At 41.2% G+C, this 20,647-nt stretch overlaps 1 protein-coding gene across 1 annotated transcript; it reads right to left on the bottom strand.

Moving 5' to 3' along the window:
• Positions 1 to 299: 299 nt before the first annotated feature.
• Positions 300 to 19,974, bottom strand: snx33 (sorting nexin 33). Its single transcript, XM_020079384.2, has 2 exons — positions 17,675 to 19,974; positions 300 to 3,746 (listed from the first exon to the last, which is right to left on the bottom strand). Exons 1-2 carry the CDS (start codon positions 19,104 to 19,106, stop codon positions 3,493 to 3,495), a joined length of 1,686 nt encoding a protein of 561 aa, XP_019934943.1. The 5' UTR covers positions 19,107 to 19,974; the 3' UTR covers positions 300 to 3,492.
• Positions 19,975 to 20,647: the final 673 nt, after the last annotated feature.

The raw sequence follows: 20,647 nt of genomic DNA, 5'->3' as shown, positions 1-20,647 counted from the left end.
TCATTATAATGGTCAATACTACTCCCTTCATCTCTGTCGGACATTTTTTGTATAAAAACTTTAACATTGACACACTTCTATTACTTTCTGAGGTTTTATCCTTTCAGGGGGGGGGGTGTATTTCTGACTCTTGCTGGCGATTAAGGACGGAGGATGTTGCAGCTTGTTTAGCCCTAACGAGGCAAATTGTGATTTGTGAATACATGTCAGCTTTGATTGATTGATTGATAAAGTGCATGTGCTTCAGTCCCTTGGACCTGTGTGAATTATTGTAAATACTTCAAGTATTTTCATTGCTGTCTTATCCACTGGGTTTTATTGATTTCTTGTTGAAATGTCAGACATTCAAACCCACAAAGATGACAAAGAGATATAAAGACATCGTTGTTTTTATTAATATTTTCTAGGTGCCCTTCCCTTAAATCATGTGACAAATTACTAATTACTTGTTATTTCAGACACTGAAACTAAAGCATAGAACTCCAGCAACTAACCAGGTCACACATGCATGTTAAGAAACAATCACCTGTGTGAAATGCCTGACATCTAACCATGTGACTTTGGAACATGAGAGGCAAGTGTCATTGTGAAACCAGTTTGGGAATGTTTTTTTCTGTGTTGTCTTCACAGTTTCCAGATTTAGTTCCAAAAACCAAGTTCCTTTCACAACACCAAACAGAGTTTCAAAAGAGGAACTTTGGTGGAGAACATGTATGACTTCTTTGGTCTCAGAGAAACTGCTGACGTATGAATAGCAGAGGTTTGTTCAAAGACAAACAAATGTGAAAAATAGCACATTTAGACAGCGATGTGCTGAAGGATGCAGATGCAGCCGATAACTGAGGCAACACTCATATCTGAGTCACACAAAAGCACGCAGGCCGAGCAGGTCCCTTGTTTTCTGAGGAGGCCTGGAATCTGAATCAGCACTTTCTTCTCACCCTAAGAGAGCGATCGCTCTTCCATCAAAGTGAAGAATCTGTGTCTCACAACTGACAAACACTGGAAGTGACTTGAAGCAGTTACTTAATGCTTATTTATGCAATTTCACGTACACCTCTAAGGTTGAGACGATGCTAAAGATAGTCTCTTGTCTACACCACAAGTTTCCATGAAATACCCTCTTGTTAAATAGGATGAGTAATGTTACTGGAACAACTTTAATAACTCACTTAGGGAGGAGTGGGAGTCAAATCCTCACTCTCATTAGATGTGGGGAATAACTACAGAAAATGTGATAAGATTTCAAACTGAATCTCTCAAAATATGGTGCATTAATCATCATTATTAATGTCATTGTGGGAAATGTTTTTCTTTCTTACAGAGTTAAAGGAGAAGACTGATAACCCAAAAAGATTTGTTATCTGCAAGCGTAACAAACTGTATCACAATACATCTCTTTTGTTTAATGTGCACAAAAACCTAATTGTGACAATGACAAGCTGCAGTTGGACAGGGGGTTGTGTGCCAGACAACTACAGATTAGGCATGATATTTTCTGAGCTTTAAGTCGGGCCCAACGGTACGTTAAATTCCACCTCACACAGTACGAGTAAATCATTCAAGATGGGAAGTTGAAAAAGAAGTTTGTTTGCTAACAATGCTAAAAAGGGAGAAACAAGCTAGCTTGATACCATGGATTATTCTGTGTGTCAAAACTTCCCAAAAAGAAATGTCGACATATGGACAAGCTGGTGGCTTGGAAGACATGAGCCTGGTTTGGCTATTTTGCAGAAAGAAAGTCAATCATGTTTGAGGCTACTATATTGTAAAATGATAACTAGCTACACTCTTTACTGTATTGTTAGAACCCCTTATCACCTTTTTCTTTCTTGCTTTGCAATCGCTTCCAGCCATAAACTACACTTCCTACGATTGTGTTTTGTCATTTCACGTAGGTGCAATGAGGGAAAATGTTCTGACTTTGGGGGAATCGACTTAGGACTCTCCTCAACTGTGCCCACAAAACTTCCTGACATGTCAAAAATTCATCTGAATGTCCGACCTAGGAAGTGATCACTCGTCACACCCCCTGTACACTGTACAACAATGCGTCATGCGTTAGAAGGGATGGTATGTGTCATGTTTGAGCAGAGTAAAGTGACTGTTTCCTGTCTTAATAATAAGATAATACTAACTACACTATATGGCTATAACTTAATATTTTAAAAAACCAAGGGGAGTTTCAATCTTCTCACTAACTCTGCAAAAAGATTCAATAAATGTTACATATTTTATATGATATTATGGCTATATTATCATGACTTAGACTTAGATGGTTTTAAAGTTCTAGACAATGAACCAACTGTTTTTATTTTACCCAAAATACATGAAAACACAAGGATCCGGTAACAAGAAGCACTTGTTTTTACCATATGTCAAGAAAATGATCTACTACAAACACAGAAATGCCAAATTGATATTCTGCCTCAGTCAAGCGGTTCATCTGCTGAGAATATCTGACATATCTGTTTGATGGCTATATAAATCTGCTCCTACATAGAATAAAGAACTGTTTTTCACCATGGCAAATGGAATCGATCAGCACAGTTGTTGACTCATTTCATTCACTCGCCGGCACATTAACACACACACACAATGACCCACCAGTACATAGAAACATGTGCAAACTTGTGCCTAAACACATCATTCCAACAATTCACTCCCAAAAAACACACAGGCCAATCACAAGACAAATGGTCCATTTCAAAAATAATCCATAGGAATGTGTTGCATCTTTAAAGGCACTTCCTTTATGAAGAAAAGTAAGGAAATGAAACTAATTGACATGGAGTCATTAACTGTTATAAGGTTTACACAGGCCTTTGTATTTGGAGATAACATGAGTAACGTAAAGGAAAAAAAGCAGTGAACACCTGAGCAAGTTGAGCCCTTCACAAGAACCAGAGGAGGCGATGGTTAAAATTCCCCTACACTTTTATCGTACAGCTATTTGGACTCTCTTCTTCTCTTTTCTCTTCACAAAAGTGACATTGATAAAATCCTAAAATGCTGAATTAAAAAAAAACACATCTGGAATGCTTATACGTTGCAATTTTTTTTTTTTACATAATGGAAGCAACTTCAATCCGTCCCTGGAGAAGCCAAAGTGCACGATGTTGGAGAGAAAGGGGACAATTTCAAAATAAAACCCGTTTCATGGCTTTCATGTGTTACACTATGAACAATAAAGCACTGATCCACTATGAATTTGAAACCTATATTCTTATCTTAATGCTACAAACACCTGCCTATGTGATGTGTATTTCAGAACAAAAAGGTACAGTAGGTCTTTGCAAAAATATGACTTTGAATCCATGAAGGTGAAAGAATGACTGGCTTCGTGTGTCTTCCAGTAACTACTGCTTCATTCATCTCTTTTCAAATTGGGCCAAATACAGAACAAAACACAAAACGCCTCGATAGATTTTTTTTTTTTCCTTTTGTCACTGTGTTTTTTGGCATCTTGTGCTGGGCAGAATTTTGGTGTCTTTACAGACAGTCGTACATGCGCAGGGTGCGCTCCAGTTGCTGGACAACACGTTGGTAAAAGACTATCTGCTCCTTGAGGTAGGCCTGCATCATGTCTTTGAAGTCCACCTCTCGCTGTTGATGGAAGTGGCTCATCTCTGCCTGGAGGGCAAACCCGACCGTCCGGCAGCGTTTCCTAATGCCGTCGGCCTCGTCCTGGTCCATCTTCCCTTCGTCGGTCATCCGCTGGCTCTCTTTCACCTTGGCAAAGGCACCTGGGTAAAGAAAAAAATGTAGATACTTTAAAAACTGTAACAGATTTAGGGTGGTTGAAACTAAACTGAACATTAGTTAAAGAGCAAGTTCACCCAACTGCCCCAAAATCGTTGGGATTTACCTCTATGACAGTGGTGGATCTAGGACTTTTCACAATCCAGGGCCACAAAGGGAACACAATTTACAGAGAGGGGCAAATTATATGTCCAACATCCATGCACATCCTTCCATCAGTGGTAACTGTTTTAGCTCTATAGCTGGAAAATTGTACTTCAAAAAGCGTCGAAAATTCTAATAATTAACAAATTTTCCTATTTATCGTTAGTATTGATTTTAAGGGACTAGTTTACTGTAAAATAATTTTTAAAAAGATTTCTGATAGGACAGGGGCATTTAAGGGACCAATCACATTTCAGCTGGGGCCAATGCACCCCTGGCCTCCACCCCTGGATCCGCCCTTGCTCTGCGGTATGAGGTAATGCAGATTGATTCAGTAGATGAGATATCCATCAGACGTTTCTGCTTCCACCCGAATTCCCCAAAAATATTTATCATTCAGACAGAGCAGTTTTGGTTTTATTTTCAAGTTCTGGTGTATTTCTGCCTCCACCTCAGTGAAATGCAAATGTCCCATGTTAAGTTTTACTTCATTGTGAAAGTAATATAGACCCTGAAATCATACAGCACTGTTGGAAGCTCAGGCTGAATAACAGCAGTGACCGTGTGCTATGGGTGAGACAAAAGCTGTAAAATGTGGTTTATTATAAGGTTTTTCTTGCTCTTTGACCCGACGTCTGTCATACAATATGATGTCTCATATGAAAACAACTGTATAATGTTTTGCCAAAATCTTCTCGGTGGAGCTCCGCAGTAAAGACCAGCACCATAACATTCCCCCTAGAAATGAACTATTGTAAAGCTGCACACTTTATAGGTAGAGCAGGGCCCGCAATTACTTTTTGTTTCACTGAATACCAAACGTCAAGTGAGACGAGGACAAGTTGTAACCACATTCACCCAGACTGCCATGACATCACTTTCCAAGTGCACGGCACAGCAGCCTGTGATGGTATGTGGCCACGCCGCATTTCCCGTCAGATTAGTGAGTCTGTCTCAATCTCAGTCGAAACCAGGAGGCACGCAGATTTCAGTAAGACAGATAATCCTGCCGGCAGGACTAGTTCAGACAAGCTAGCCCTGCCTTTAACAGATCTGCTGCAGCCTTCAGGTATTATCCCTTAACTGTATCTGTGAGCTCACGCCGCCCTGGATTTTGTGTGGAATTCCTGGCAGAGGTCTGGGAAAGCATGAACAGCATTTCCAATCTGTTCAAGAGAGGAGGCGTGTGGACTTGAGTCTGTGGTGCTGACCTACATTCATGTATTTTATTTTCCACGAGAGGAGAGGAGAATGTGCATCACCAGATAGCATGCATGTGGGACATAAAGGGAAAGAGCCAATGGATGTGTGCATGTCTACGCAGAGGAGAATAATTGAGGGTGGGATGTGGGAGGGGGGTCAAACATTTTTGGAGCAGCTAATGCAAAACCTCACCACAAAGAAAGCTTGAAGCCCCCTGTCTGTGCAGCTAAAAGTGACACAATATCTGACTGAAAAAGCCACAAAATTCAACTAACAACATGAAAATGTTGTTCAGGGTTCTTTTTGATTCATTTGATTTGGTTCAGCTGATGCAAAATCTCATTATAGAGAAAGGTTGATGTGTTTTGTAGAAGTCAGAAGGCAGATTTAGCGGCAAGGACACAAGACAAACTGTTACAGACGCTGTGTAGGTTTCCTACTTTTGTGCAAACCAATCTCTCTTTCCCACTCTAGGGTTTCTACTCCTTTTTGTCAAGTTGACAGATGGCAAGTGATACATGGCCAGTGGTCTGGACAGTCACCAGATTTGTTTATCTTGCCCGACCAGACCGACAATACCACATGTTTTATGGCTCACGCATGAGAGCTTCATGGGTCTGTGCTGGGTAGATATCTCTCTGAAGAGGATTGAGAGGAGTAGGAAGTGATGGTGGGAGGAGAGGGGAGGAGATGAAAGTGTCAATCTCAGCTTTTGCAGAGAGACTGGGCTCAAGCGTGTTGCGTAAGTTCAGTTAGGGTGTGTCCAAATCCATTTTTGCGAGTTTGACGCTGGAAAAAATATCAATGCAGCAGGCCAACTGTTTAACATTGTTGTATTTAGTTTCCTAATTAATCATGGGTGTGTTATGGGTGTAACCAATCAGAGTGTCATCTCTAAATCCCTTTAAAATTCAGGTGGGCTTAGAGATTGGCAGATTTTCATTTATCCCAACTTTTATGATCGAACAGAGGCTCCCCTAGATTTAAATTTATTTTCAAACATGAGTCAGGCCTCGTCAGGTGAAACTTGTATCAATCATCTGTTGACTGCTAGTCTCAGCGTTTTGACAAGAGATCTTAACATTGAGAAGAAAAGAAGTCACATGCAGCATGACTTAATTCCTCTGGGTAGCTATAGTAAGCTGAAACAATATTAAGGTGTAAGATTGGATTTAGGTAAAATGGTCGTGGGTTGTGTTGTGATTATTAGAAAGTAATTAGCCTTTTTTTAACTTCTGTCAATAATGATCATATTTCAAGATATTAAATGTAACTGTTTTATGACCTGTCATGTTCAAGACATCCTCCTGCACAAAAGTTCCCTGTAGAGGTTGAATAGAATCTCCAATTATGTGAAAGGCTTCTTATTGCTTCACAATCCTCTTGAGGTGATTGAGTTTGTGTGGCTGTGAGGAGTGAAACAGTACCGGGCTAATATGTGAAAGCATAGCCACCAGAATGTGATGACTTCACTGCTGAACTGCAAACCATAAAACACCCACATTTTCCTGCAGGAGTTGGAACTGGGCTAAATTTCTCTCTTGCAAAGTATAAAAGGAAGAATTATTATAACATGGCATTTTCAAATCCAAGATCACGTGCACCAGTTTGGTGAACCACCTTTGGATAGCTGTGCATTACAATACTAGAATATAGTCAAAGTTGAAATACTGAAAGTTTGAAAACCCTAAACTGCTTGTTCAAACACTACCAAGAGAACTTATTCTGATTTCAGTGGTGCACTGAGGTCCAGACACTTTTCCCGGCTGCCCCCTGGAAAAATGTCTGGAAAATGTTAAAGTGAGTCAAAGTGAGATAACAGCAGGAAGATGTCTGGAGAACATTGTGAGCAAGTGGGCGTGTTGATGGCATTTCTGATGCCTGATTGGCGCAAAACTGGAAGAATACCAATATCTCAGGATTAAAAAAAGCTGCCGTCCACATAGAAGATGCAATGAAGATGTTAACTATAGGAAAGACAACAAAATTTGAGAGCTCTGGTATCACAACTTCAGAAGCAGGAGGCGATAACGTGACTGAGTACAATTAGTGGATGTAAAGTCAACAGAGACATTTTCAAACTGAGGACAAATGCTACTTGTCACCACAAAACACTGAGCATTAGGAGAGGGCAGTGAGTGAGTGTGTGTGTGTGGGTGGGTGTGTGAGGGCTGACGTCTGTGTCAAGCAGTGCAGTGAACTGATGAGGTATTTGTTCATTGTTGAGCTCTCAGAAATGTGAATGAAAACGAGAAGAAAAAAAAAACCTGAATCATCTTTCAGGAAAGATACGTTTTTACTTTTCTTGCGTCAGAAACAGAAAATGTCAAGCAAATATCCATGCACGCGTCTCAGCAGAAGTGATTAGTAAATGAACATGCTATGCCATGCCATGCTGTCTCAACCCCCTGACATTTCATTCTTCGGATCAGCTATCAGTTAACTATATTAAATGTTGGGCTTGTTCACGCTTAAACTGAGACAAGAGACTAATCATATTCCTCATTTGACGAAGGAAAGTAAAATAAAATTGGATGGAGCAACAAAGCTCCATTCTGGACTCTGCGTTTCTGATCCCTCAATGGATAGCTAGTTAACAGTGTCACAAATTTTGCATGTCAGAGTTCAAATTAGGTGAATCTTGACAATTTTAACTTTGTATAAGATGTGTCTCAATTCAGAGGCTGCATCCTTCTGAGGACCCAGTCTTCCTGGCTCACTATGACCACCTCCTTCGTGGGCTGGGTAGACTGCTTAGGCTGAATCAAAATGTGACTGTCTGGTCTACAGAGGCTTTCCATGATTGGTGTTACCAGCTCATCCCGCCCTTATTGCATCCCCACCTCTTTGAAAAACCTTTTGTCACTGAATGGAAATGAATCCCTGGATAGGTTGGGCCAGGAGGGATACACTGCACTGATGCATTTGTCAGCTGTATTTGAAGGAGTCTTTAAAATGGGACAGCTAGTCGCACCACTGTGACGCAATCAGTCTTCAGATGCAACCTCTGACTGACTTCTCCCAGCTAGTAGCTCCCCCGATTGTGGTGATTGATTTAAAATGAATAGATTTTGCTGCTAAATTTCACTTTGTAAATATTGGTGAGATTTATGATGGAATGACAGACCCGCTGACATTAAAGCTTAATGAAGGGGTGGAGACAAATGGAGAAAAGCAAAGGAAAGGTAAGCAGAAGAGCTGAAAACAGAGGAGAGGGAAGAGAAGAGACAGGAAGAAAAACTGAGACACTGCTCAAAGAATGCATGACAGGGTCAAAGGGACTTTGCAGGATCTGCCAGTGTTTAAAGTGGGCCTTAAAAGCCTGGAGGATACACAAACATAAAAAACTTCTGCTGAGTAAGCTAACAGTAATACTGTTTACAGCAGCCAACAGATACACACTGGTCAAAACAGCCGAAGTTCATGTCCAAAGCAGCTCCAAAATATGTTTTGCCCATTTATCTTCCACTCTAAATTTGACTCTTTTCTATTCTACTCTCTATTCTGAATTACTTCAGGGATGAAGAATGTTCAAAACAGAACCACCCTCTCGTCCTGCACAGAGAATTAGTTACCAGAAATGTTTAATCTGCGTTCAGACCACTTCCTCAGCACGCTCTGTTCTCCTTTGTGCTCCTCCACTGCTTTTTTGACCATGACGACAACTGCTACACACAGAGATATAAGTCACGAAGCTTCTGATAGCTCCAAAGCTTTTAATTAAAGCCAAGAAAAGAGAGACGTTCAACAGATGTTTGTTTAAGAAGAATCTGCTCTAAAACTATTACATACTTCACGTTTACACAGATGGTGTTATAAATCTGTATTTGTGTCAGACATCATGATGTATTTGTTTATCGAGTGGGGTTTTGCTAAGCTCCGATCGTGAAGGTATGTATAATTCGTCTCCTAATAGCCCGTGTTTATCTCACATTGTGTCACGGCAAAGGCTTTTATGTAATCTCTTTCTCAACTCAAGTTTCCTGTGTTTGTATAAAAAAGGGTGTTATAAATCACACATTGGAATGAATGTGGATTTCCATCTGACATCTGGCACATAGTGACCGGCTTTATATGTTTTGAGTCGGCTTTTCAAATTTAGCTCAGCAAAAATCAGTTAAGGTCTCACAGGAAAAGACAAATAAATGACCATAAGTTTGTACAATTTATTTGTTATGATTTTATTCTCTTGCTGTTTTGTCATGAAATCCATCTCGATCTCTGCTTCCCGTTCTACTCCCGACTGAGACATTAAGAAGGGGTGTACAACAGTGTCAACACCTTTGATACAGAACAGACGCATCATTTCCTCTGTGTGTTTGCCCTGAAATATTTGTCTAATTAAAAATTTTCCTTGAGAGGCCATGGTTTCAAAAAGTGCAGGATGTTCCAAACATTTGTTCAGCTAATCAGAAATATATTTGCTCCTGACGCAATGATTTCAAATCTAACCTTAACTGACGCATCTATCCACACGTCCGTATGTGACTCATCCAGAACTGTTCATCTTATTGGCTTCATGCTTGGCATGAGTATTGTTAAGGGCCGAAGGAAGTGCAATGTTGAATTTGGTGCCAGTTGGATATGCAATAGTTCAATATTGATACGTTATGATTAAACAGGCGACCATTGCTCTGTAGCAGCGACGGCTGGGACCCGTCAACGTAAATGACATTTTTGATCACAACAACAGGCCCATTCACAGCAACCACAACTGATTCTCTAGTTGGGGGTTCTGCGTACTGAGTCGCGCTTCACTGGACTTCTGATAAACAGGTGAACAGCTCTTTGTGGAGCAGCTTCAGGAGTCCCCCAGCCAGATTTGCTGCAGCTCCATTACTGCAGGTCACCTTACAAGCAGCATCACCACAGGCCAAACAAACAACCCATTCCACACAGACTGTTTTAGAGCAAACACTGCACTAGTGCTACAAAATGAAGACTTGATGAAATGACAAACACAACTTTTATGATTGCCTAGTAATGCTCACACAACAACAACGTGACAGAAGACGATAACAATGCTCTGCTCTGAGGGATGGCATCTCTATGCCAACAACAAGCATCATGTGAGTGTTACCGTGGTGGCAGCTACAACTGGTCGACAGATGCTTTCTAACATTTAAAGCTTCATTTCTTCCAGGGAAAAAGAGAGAATCAAGTCAGATTCAGTCTCAGCTTTAGGCTATTTTGGCTCCACTTTAGTTGCACTGGAGGTAGAAATGTTCTTATCTCAATATACAGAGCCACAACAACAACTAAACTGTGAGCTAAGAAAACATGAAGAAATATATATGAATAAACATGAATAAAAAATATGGATGAGTACATTTCTGTTTTCAATTTATTCATTTCATTGCAAGCAATTTGAGAGTCAAGCAAACAAGCCATCCAACCATCCTTCCAGCCATGCTTCCTTCCTTCCTTCCTTCATCCATCCATTCAATCACTCTCGCCTGCATGTCTTTAAACTGTGGGAAGAAACCAGAGCACAGATGGGAACATCCACACAGACAGAGGGAGCAAACTACTAACAGAAACCCCCAGCTGGCCTGGTTGGCTCCAGCTGTGGGGGTGAAAGAGCAAACCATTTTCGGACATGTCACACTTTCAGGCAGCCTTCACGCTAAAAATAGCAGTACATTAATGCAGCGTTAATTGATTTTAGGGGCCATTGAGGAGCAGGGATTCGTTGTGGCATTACAAGTGACCCTTTTAAAATTGCTCATTTGATAATATAGATATACTTGCTACACTGTGACTTTTCAACATGGGGGGCTGTGTTGATGTTGTTATTGGTGAGATGATGAAATACAATCCGGGAAATCTAGTTTGTTAGCTTGATGAGGCTAATTAAGAGTTGTTGATGAGGGCCGCCAGTGGAAACCAAAACATCAGGCATCTTGACAGTGTTGCTGTTGCTCACTGAGTCATTTCGGTAGTCTCACTGAAATTACTGAATATCTTATTTATGTTTATTTATGTTGTTTGCCACGTAATAGCAGAGACTGGGAAAGTGGATATGAAGCAATTTATGAATGAAAAATGAAACTTGAGTAAAATTGGGTATTTCTCTGGGTTTGAACATTTCAAATAATGCAAGTATACAAGTCAACAACATATATATAAAATAATAAAATAAAAATAATATATATAAAAAAGGGGAGGCAGTAGCTCAGTCCATAGCGACTTGGCTTGGGAACCGGATGGTGGCCGGTTCAAGTCCAGCATGGACGGAAGTTGGAGAGGTGCCAGTTCACCTCCTGGACACTGCTGAGGTGCCCTTTAGCAAGGCAGCAAACCCCACAATTGCTCCCCAGGCACCTTCATGGCTGCCCACTGTTCTGTGTGTGGTCACTGTGTGGATTGTGTTCCATGTGTTCTGTGTGTGCTCCGTTCACACGGATGGGTTAAATACAGAGGTCCAATTTCCCCATGTTTGCATGTTGCATGCTGTGTGTGGGACCATAAAGAGGAATCCTAATATAAGATAGGGGAAGTTCTTTTTTTGGATAACTTTAATATTTTCAAGCTTCATCACTTCCTTTATTTATTTTTGTGTAAATTGCCACAAAATATGTAATTTTTCAAGGGGGGGGGGTCTGTGGAGGTAACATCCTGGGGTAATCTGCAATCTGTGAAACAGCAGTGCACTGGGCCAACACAGACAGGAATGCAGAGGCATTTGGATAGACAGTGTGTGTGAAGACGAGGGCCCAGCCTTTGTCAAGATTTATGAGGAAGCAAACAGGAGGGAGAAAATACTGCTCTCTAAAGTCACCACCCTCAGCAAAGAGGGCCGAAGCCAACACAATAACATACAATCAACGTTCAAAAGCCACCATAACTGGGCCACTGCACGACCCTGAAACTCAGACCATGCTTTCATTAGCGTGCACTCACAAATTGCAGCTCGTGTACCTGCTGACAACGTGGTATTTTCTTGTTTTTTGTAACAAGCATATGGAATGTTAATCTGTAACATGCTTGTCAGATCATATAAATGCCACATGCTCTGGGTCACTGCTTAAAAGAGTAAAACTACATTGAGAACAAATCAGTGTGCACGTAGGCAACATCGCAAAACTGAAAGTTAGGCAACCCTTTGTTATCGGAGCAGATAAAGGGGGCGTCTTAAACACACATTTTATCAAAATTGGCAACAACATATCTTTTCCTCCAAGCTGTCGCTACATGTGGTTTTTTAATGTGTTGCCATATGGGGACAACTCACCTCTTGTCCAGATTTAAGTCTGGCTGGCGAGCTGGAGGCATCCCCTGGGATCTAGCTCATTCCCATGAATAATGATCTGGTGTGGATCACAGGTTTTATCCCACTGCCAGAAACAGCTAAAGGGGGTGTTAACACAAGCGCTGCACTTTCTACACCGACAAAATGAGTCAGGACAAAAGGAGAACAGATAATGTCTTGTGCTTTTTCAGCAGGAAAACAAGACAGATTACCACAGAACATGCTTTGGTTTTATGTCATTTATAACCTTGTTATTGATTTTAAAGTGCAATTATTCTAGTGAGCCTTGTCTAGCTAAGCAACAACTACAAGTTAAATTCATTGTTGAAACTCATCCACAACTATTTAACAATCGGTGTTGCTTTGCTTTCCTCAACATATCATTCTGCAGATCCAGACCTCATGCAGAGTCAAAGCATCAGATTTCATCAGATCATATTAGAGTGATACCCACACCGCCGGGAGGGCTGGTTTCACCGTATTGAGTATCCTTTTGTGACCAGTGAAAGAGGTGGTTTTGTCAGTTGTTGCCAGGTACAGAATCTGCAGAATGTGATATCTGCTTTGCTGTCCAATGTTCCAGTTGCTGTCAATGTGCTCTTACTTCCAAAGGATTCACATTTAATGTTTTAGTCCAGATTAATACCAGCACAACTAAAATGAAGTATGGTCATTCAAATTAAATACTTTTTATCCATAAGGGTACAACGCAGGGTTGCAGTTGTTGCCAGCCGTGTTAACATCTGCCTTTTTAACACAAAAGCCTCAGAGAGCCTTTATTCTGTCACAGTGAGATGTAATTAACCCTTAAAATTGAGACTTTAAAACTGTATTTAAATGAGATCAAGGTCTAACGATGGGATTTGCTCTGGCAGAGGTTCAAAGTGCTGCTCTGCACTGTTTGGTGTCCAAAGCCTGTGGACCAGGCTAGATTTACTCTCTCTGTTATTGAAACCAGGGAAGCATCCCAGACAGACAACTGTGATATGGACGTCTTTAGAGGGAAGCAGGAGGGGAAAGATGAAAAGAAGCAGACAGACATGAAGAGAGGTGAAGCTTTTGTGACGGACTGATTTGCAGTTTGAGCAACAACAGAGACCGAAGAAAAAAAATCTGTTGAGCAAAAGCCAACACAGGACAAAAGAAAATGGAAGGAAAGATTTATGGAGCCCACCCTAACATTTTTCTGACATTAACCAAAACCCTCTCCACTGTTTTTTTTTTCTTTTACCAAGGCCTTTTTACCAAGGCCACATGCAGTCATTGCACAGTCACATTTCTGCAGATCACATGCTCTCCAGGATCCACAGTTAAAACAGTGTCTATACACATCAGTGAAGGAGAAAGAAGCAATGAAGAGTTGAAGAGGAGAAGCAGGAGGAGGAGGAGGACACCGGAAAAGGCTGACCTCAGTTCTGCGTGTTCTGAGTGTTGCCACAGCTGTATCTGGTTCAGCAGAACACAAGTCACATCAAGGGGAAGTTTTGTGGACCGGCAGGGAACAAAGGAGAGGGAAAAAGTTTCTGCTGGGTCAAAAACACTACTACTCAACCTCCTCAAGTAGAGTATAAAATATAAATACTTGATACAATTATTAATAATATTCTTAACAGTGAGCAGTAAGACTGCCAATATACATACACATATAGCCACACACTGGAAGCCCTCAGGTTTCTGTATCTAGTTTGACCAGTCACATTTAAGCCAGCTTTGGTTGCCTGCAGTTTACCAGTCTGCATGGAGAGCAAAACACATTGACGGACATATAGTAGGCAGAGATTAGTCAAAAGGTCTGGAACCAAAACACCTGCGCAAACTGTTTGGGCCTTTTTGGAGAAACTTCCAGCTCGTTGACTTGACGGCTAAACATTGCATAAGGTAAACAGAAGACAGAGTGTAAAAAAAATAGCACCAAAGTATTGGCAATTCATCGTCAGGCATCAGACAATTTAGAGTCCCCAATGAATTTCACTCTAATCTGCATGTCTTTGGAATGTGGAAGGAAGCTGGAGTACCCGACGAAAACTCCCACCGAGGAGAGAACATGGAAACGCCACATAGAGAGGCTGCTGCCAAACGAGGGATTCAAAACAAGAACCTTCTTGTAATAAGGAACAACTAAATCATGCAAACTTCAAACTTTTAAACCTCATTTCCAAAGACCTATTTCAGTCATAAATCAAGAAAGAATGACCTCAGTTTCCAACATTTAATGAAAACAAAGGATCTGATACATGTCCTTACTCTTGGCAAATCTATTTAAAGCCTAGAACAGAATATAGCTTAGCAGCAAAAGCAAAATTCCACTTGTGATAGCAAAAACTAATTGAAATGCCAACGTCTGCTTTCCCCTTTTTCCTGTCTTCCAGTAAAGTGAGAATATGAACTGACAGTGGCCTTTGTGGCTACAAATCTTAAATCCTACGGACTAAAAGTAAAAGCTATCACATACATAGTGTGACATTAGCAAGATAAGAATCATGAAGCCAGAAGATATAACTCTCATCAAAGCAACACAGACTGAGTTACAATATTTCATCTTTCAGAAGTTACATAGTGATGCTTTTAAGAATCAATTAACAAAATAAAAACTTTTCATCTAAACCTAATTAAATAGTAAAAATGTTTACTTGTGCTATTTGCCTCAGTGGTTGCACTATAATGAAGGTAAATAGAATTTGCACAAAGCCTTTAAAAATTATATTTCTGATGTGAATACATCTGCATATCAAACTGAACTATATGACCTGACATCTCTGGGGCTGATTAATGATATCCATATTTCATGACTGGACTCGACTGGACCTACCCTTCTATGAGGGCCCGCGGCTTGAAGTTGATGACAACATGTCCCAGCAGCAGCCCTCGCCTTCCTCCTGAACTAACACCACTCAGCTGATGTGGTCACAGAGCTGACAAAGAACACTGATATCTATCAAAACTCAAATACAAATAATGCCTGAGTGGTACACCTAAGGGGAACTAACATTTCCACATGTGGTTTATGGACCACTGCAAACTCGACCATGACAGTCATGTTACAGGACAATGACATATCTTATGATTTCAGGTGAATACGATTTATGATTAAACCATAGACTGTATATAAAGAGGATTAAACGCCGTTATGTTAATATGGGGAAGTATGTACAACAATCTGCAGCGAATGTAAGCAGAGAATGTTGAACAGTATCATTCCCAAACACAGATAATTGCAAACATGCCTCTTGTAAAGCAATGGTATGATCAAGTGATGTATGATTCTTAAATTAGGTTTTTAAAGATAAATTTGGGGACTGCAGGGACAAGAGCAACCTGTAAAATCTACTGACAGTAATGTATGTTTCAAAATAATAAATATAAATTTTATATTAATATCACCTCATATGAAAATAGTGATTTGTGATGTTTTCTTTTTTCATAGAAACATTTGCATTTGCTAAGTGGTACCACATATGACAAGATGTATTCTATGCAGCAGCAGCTCTGTGAATCTGCTTGGACTTCATACACAATAAAACATTACGATTGCTTCAGCATTTCTTGATGACACAACCACAGCACTTATAATAAAGATGTCAACAAGTTGTCTCTGAGAACGAGCAGATTAAAAGACCACGGGAATGCTAAGCACAGAGGAATAGGAAGCAAAATAAATAAAATTACAACTTTATATCCTATATATGCTATATGTTTACTACATGATGAAGTGCTGCAAAGTTAAAAAGCTCAAAGTCAGAGGTAAAGTGAACTCCTCTCTCCTCACTGAAAACACTGAAGCTTGTGAAACATCTCGTCACTAGTCTAGCCCATACTTCTGAGGACTTGTGATGTTGTGTGACATCACAACGGCCAACATTTGCTTGATGTACGCATCATTATGGGACGCTGCCTAGCAACAAAATCACGTAAAGCGAGAGCGGAGGCTGTCATTTCTTACACGCAATGGAACAGGTTGACCAATCACAACAGAGTGGGCCAGCTGGCCAATCAGACTAGACTGAGCTTTATCTGGAGGGGGGGTCTTAAAGAGACAGGAGCTAAAACCAAGTTTTTAAAAAGAGGCTGAAAAGATGAACTGCAGCAATGAACAGTATGAGTGAGTGATGTGTTATCGAAGAGCATGTAAACCTTTTCTAATAATTGAAAAAATTGAAATGATGAAACTTAAAATGGCTACTTTGGGAGGTTTTTAAACTTACTGTACAAACCAAAATACTGACTAAGGTTAAAACGTTTAGCACAACCTGATAAAGTACCACTTCTTCTAACTGCCCCGTCCTCACCACTCCCTGCCAGTGATACTCTGGTGTGTTTGTCACATCATGGCTGCTGCTTGTATTGTTCCACATTTACAAAGCTCTGGGCTCATCATGTCTCATCAAATTTTGAAGAGAACCAAGTGGAATCTCAGGTGAACTCCCACAACAACAAAAAACAAACCCATTTCAAATGTAATATTAACGGCAGTTTTGTTAAATCACTACTTTCTGTAAATATTTGGGTAATACTCAGTCTCTAATGGCAGCCTGTGCTAAGTAATACAAGAGTGACACCCAAGCCCCAGAAGCACATATTTTACTTTGTATGTACTTGAATTGAATATTACACTGATGGTATGATTGTTCTATTGAGTGCAGTATCTATATCTTAAATCATATTATAATTTATATATGGTTAACACCCAGCAAGTGATGAAGAAATGATTTGTCTTATACTCCACCTTCTCTTCACAGACATGTTTGCACAGGTTATCAGAGACCATCGTTGTTATAAAAGTATTTGTGAGAGCAAGAGAATGTGGGTGTGGGCGTGTGTGTGTGTGTGTGTGTGTGTGTGTGTGTGTGTGTGTGTGTGTGTGTGTGTAAAGAAGGGAATGGAGATTCTGGAGGAAAAAACCTAACCTGATCTTTCATCCGAAGCAAAATAAAAAACAGAGGCTGACAAACAAAAAATGATCATGAGCCATCAGCTTGGTCTGATGCCATTAGCAAAACTGCTAGAACCTTGAGGACATCCTCTAATAAATTCATTTATCTAGGGTCTGAGTGATGTGACATGAAAACCTCAGTATTTTGCCAGATGTTTGGAAAATCTAAGTTATCACTTATTTTAAATGGGGGAGCTGAAGTTTGAATGTAGTTGCAGGAATGAAAAACGGATGGGAGACTGGGGATAAATCCAAACATCTGTTGTGGTTGTTGATGTAATCATCATTCAAGTTTTTGACCACTTTTTAAAAATGTTGCACAAACATTAATAAATCTGAGAAAAGCCTCACAAACTGAAAATACTAATGGGGAGGCTTATTACCTTTCTGTAGATGAATAATGTCAGGGAAGTTGGCAAGCAGGCCCTGGTAGAGCGACAGCTTGTCCAGCATTTGGAAGAGGTCATACTTAGGTTGTTCTGCAAACAACTCTCCAATGTTCTCGTAGGTGCGGCCTGTATGGGAGATGGCGTTGTTGAGGGCGTCTGAGCTGTGGGGAGGGTCCAGCATGAAAGCCTGGCTGATGGACTGGAAGGCATTTCCCAGCCGCTGGAACTCCTTTCTGAACCCACCCAGGTGTTTACGTACCAGCTCAGAGGCAACATGTGTGAGCTGCATCACACTGTCGTCCATTTTTTTAGCGAAGGACTTGAAGGTGTCGACCCGCTCCTCTACGTCCTGAAGGTCCTGGTGTTCGTTGGGGATCTGGAGGGTCAGCATGAAATGGGCGCCCACCATCTCGTCCTTCTCTGCCCGTCTCTTTCCAAGTTTCCACTGCTTGTCGTCAGCGCACATTAGAAAGTGCTCAAAGCCTTCATACTGAGAGAGGACTGGGTGACTGGTCATGTGGTTCATCCACAGTACCAGTCGTCTCTTGCGCTTCTCGATGAAGTCTTCCTCAAATCGCCCCGTGGCCTGCTTCTCAGGCAGGTGAGGCACAGAGATCACAGTGAACTTGTGCAGTAAGCGGTTGTACAGCCAGTCAAAGTGTTTGTAACGTCTGTAGACAGGACGCCCTGTGTGGCTCGGCGTGACCCGGTAAGAAATGTAGGTCTTGATGCCCTTGAACTTTGTCTGTTTTGTGGGGTCTTCAATTGAGCAGACGAAAGGCTCTGGGTTTGCCTTCCACAGGGGCCCCAAAGGACCCATGTCGATGGTGTATGACTCAGCTATCTTTGCCATCATGGGTACATCACCCAAAACAAACGCTTCCACCCCTGAGCGGACAAAGCTGGAAAATCGATTCAAGTTCCTGCCCACCATACTGCCTTTCCTGGAGCTGGAGATGCTGTCCTGTCTCTCCATGTGTGGTTTGGACCGGTAGTGCACATTAGGGTTGTTGGACAGTGGGCTCTGATGGGCATGTCCATTGGCCCCAGGGCTCCTTGAGTAGTCTGCATCCTCCACCACTGTGGACCTGTCATCCCAGTCGTCCCAGTCGTCGTCTTCATCGTCATCATATGGCGGCTGCAAATGAGGGGGGGTGATGGGAATCGAGGGGAAATAGGAGGAGTCCTTTCCTAGAGAGCCTGCCGGGCTGATGGAGCAGTCAGTCACATTGGAGTTTGAGCGAGTGCGGATGATTTCCACATAAGACGCTGGGAAGAGACCCTTCTCCCCTCGGCTGTTCTCCCCCTGGAACCAGCCGTCCACTGAGTTCTCATCAAAGATGACCAGCTCCTCGTTCTCCTGGATGCTGATCTCCTCTTTGTTTTCACTTAGGAAGGTGTAGATGGCTTTGGCTTTCACTGACATCTTGATACTCAAGTTGGTCCCAAACCACAAAATTCTACATGCACATAGTGCCTAGATTATACTGATGCTACTGTGTGGATGCATGCTGTGTTGGAAACTTCTGACACCAGCTCTCTGTAATATTGAATCTCGTCTCAAATTACATGGCAGCTGTTGGATCAGGTGTGCAGCGGCACTATGACCTTTATGTAAATTTAATGATCTGAAACTTTAGAAACACCACAGACTAAACAGATATGTAAAACTTAACAACAGTCTGAATTATACCCACTGTGACCACTAGCATCCTCAGCCCATAGAGGCTGTTGCTCTATTGTCCTAAAAAAAAATCTATTGTGGTTAAATACCCAACAATAAGTTCAGGCTGCAGAGGCTGTACAACACATCGACTCCCTCATAACAGAGACTGGCTTCCTCATCTCATCTCGCATCAGAAACTCAACAGGTTCAGAAACAAAGCTGGTTTCTCCAGTGATCTCCAGGGTAAAGCCCCGCCGGTGGTTTGAAATCCTCCCAAACTGGACTCGGCGTCACGTCGTTCACCGACACTTGCTGCTCGTTAACGGAGCCTAGAAAGGATCCGCGGTGAAAACATCTCCATGACAAAGTGGCCTGGCGTGAGGGGAACCGCAGGGATGAGTAATGGCATCCCTGAGCTCCACATTCTCTCAAACTCGCTGCGTTTTCCTTGTAAACAGGTTCCTGCGCATCCTCTTGCGATCCTCGAAGGTTTCACTGAAAACCAGAGATCAGCAGCCGAGCGATCAGATCCACACACGGGGACGTTTCTCTGGGTTTATTCCTCAGCGCTGCAACAAAGTAACTCTTTCCATGACGTGAGGCTCAGACAACTGAGGAAAGCAAGTTCGCCTTTTTTTTTTTCATCTGCTCCTTTATAGTCTTCCAACGAGGAGCGAGTGGCTCAGCACCGCCCCCTATGGGAGACACAGGGGAAACCCACAACACCAAGCATCGTCAGGTCGAGAGAATAATAATGTTGGTTATAAAAACAACTATTGTTACAACAACAATAATAATAATGATTATAATACCATCAGGATCATCGTCATTACACATTATATATTAATAAGTACAATTATAAAGTTCAGGAAAGCACCTTTCAAGAACAAAGTCACAAACTGCTTCACACAAAAACAAAAAATGGTGTAATTGTAAACAGAAGAATTATGAGTAGCATCACATAAACCATTATACTGCAGCTATAAGGTGTTACACTTCTTGTTCACAGATATTCCTTAACACAACATAAGATGATAGAATTCAGCATGAAATATTGTCTTTATACTGTGTTGCCATTTCATGTAAATGCACCTCAGAGTGATTTATGAATCATAAGTAGACTACATAAGTACAATTTTTAGATACTTGTACTTAATTTTTGTGCTACTTTTTACTTTGACTACACTTCATGGGAAAATACTATATTTTTACTCCACTTTGTTTATTTAAGAGTTCCAGTTAGTCTTCAGACGAACTTTTAACATACACAGTACACAACAGTACCAGCAGAACAACTACTT

Source organism: Paralichthys olivaceus, chromosome 7 (assembly GCF_024713975.1).
Source record: "Paralichthys olivaceus isolate ysfri-2021 chromosome 7, ASM2471397v2, whole genome shotgun sequence".
Taxonomy (NCBI): domain Eukaryota; kingdom Metazoa; phylum Chordata; class Actinopteri; order Pleuronectiformes; family Paralichthyidae; genus Paralichthys; species Paralichthys olivaceus.
This window is presented reverse-complemented; position numbering and strand designations above follow the sequence as displayed.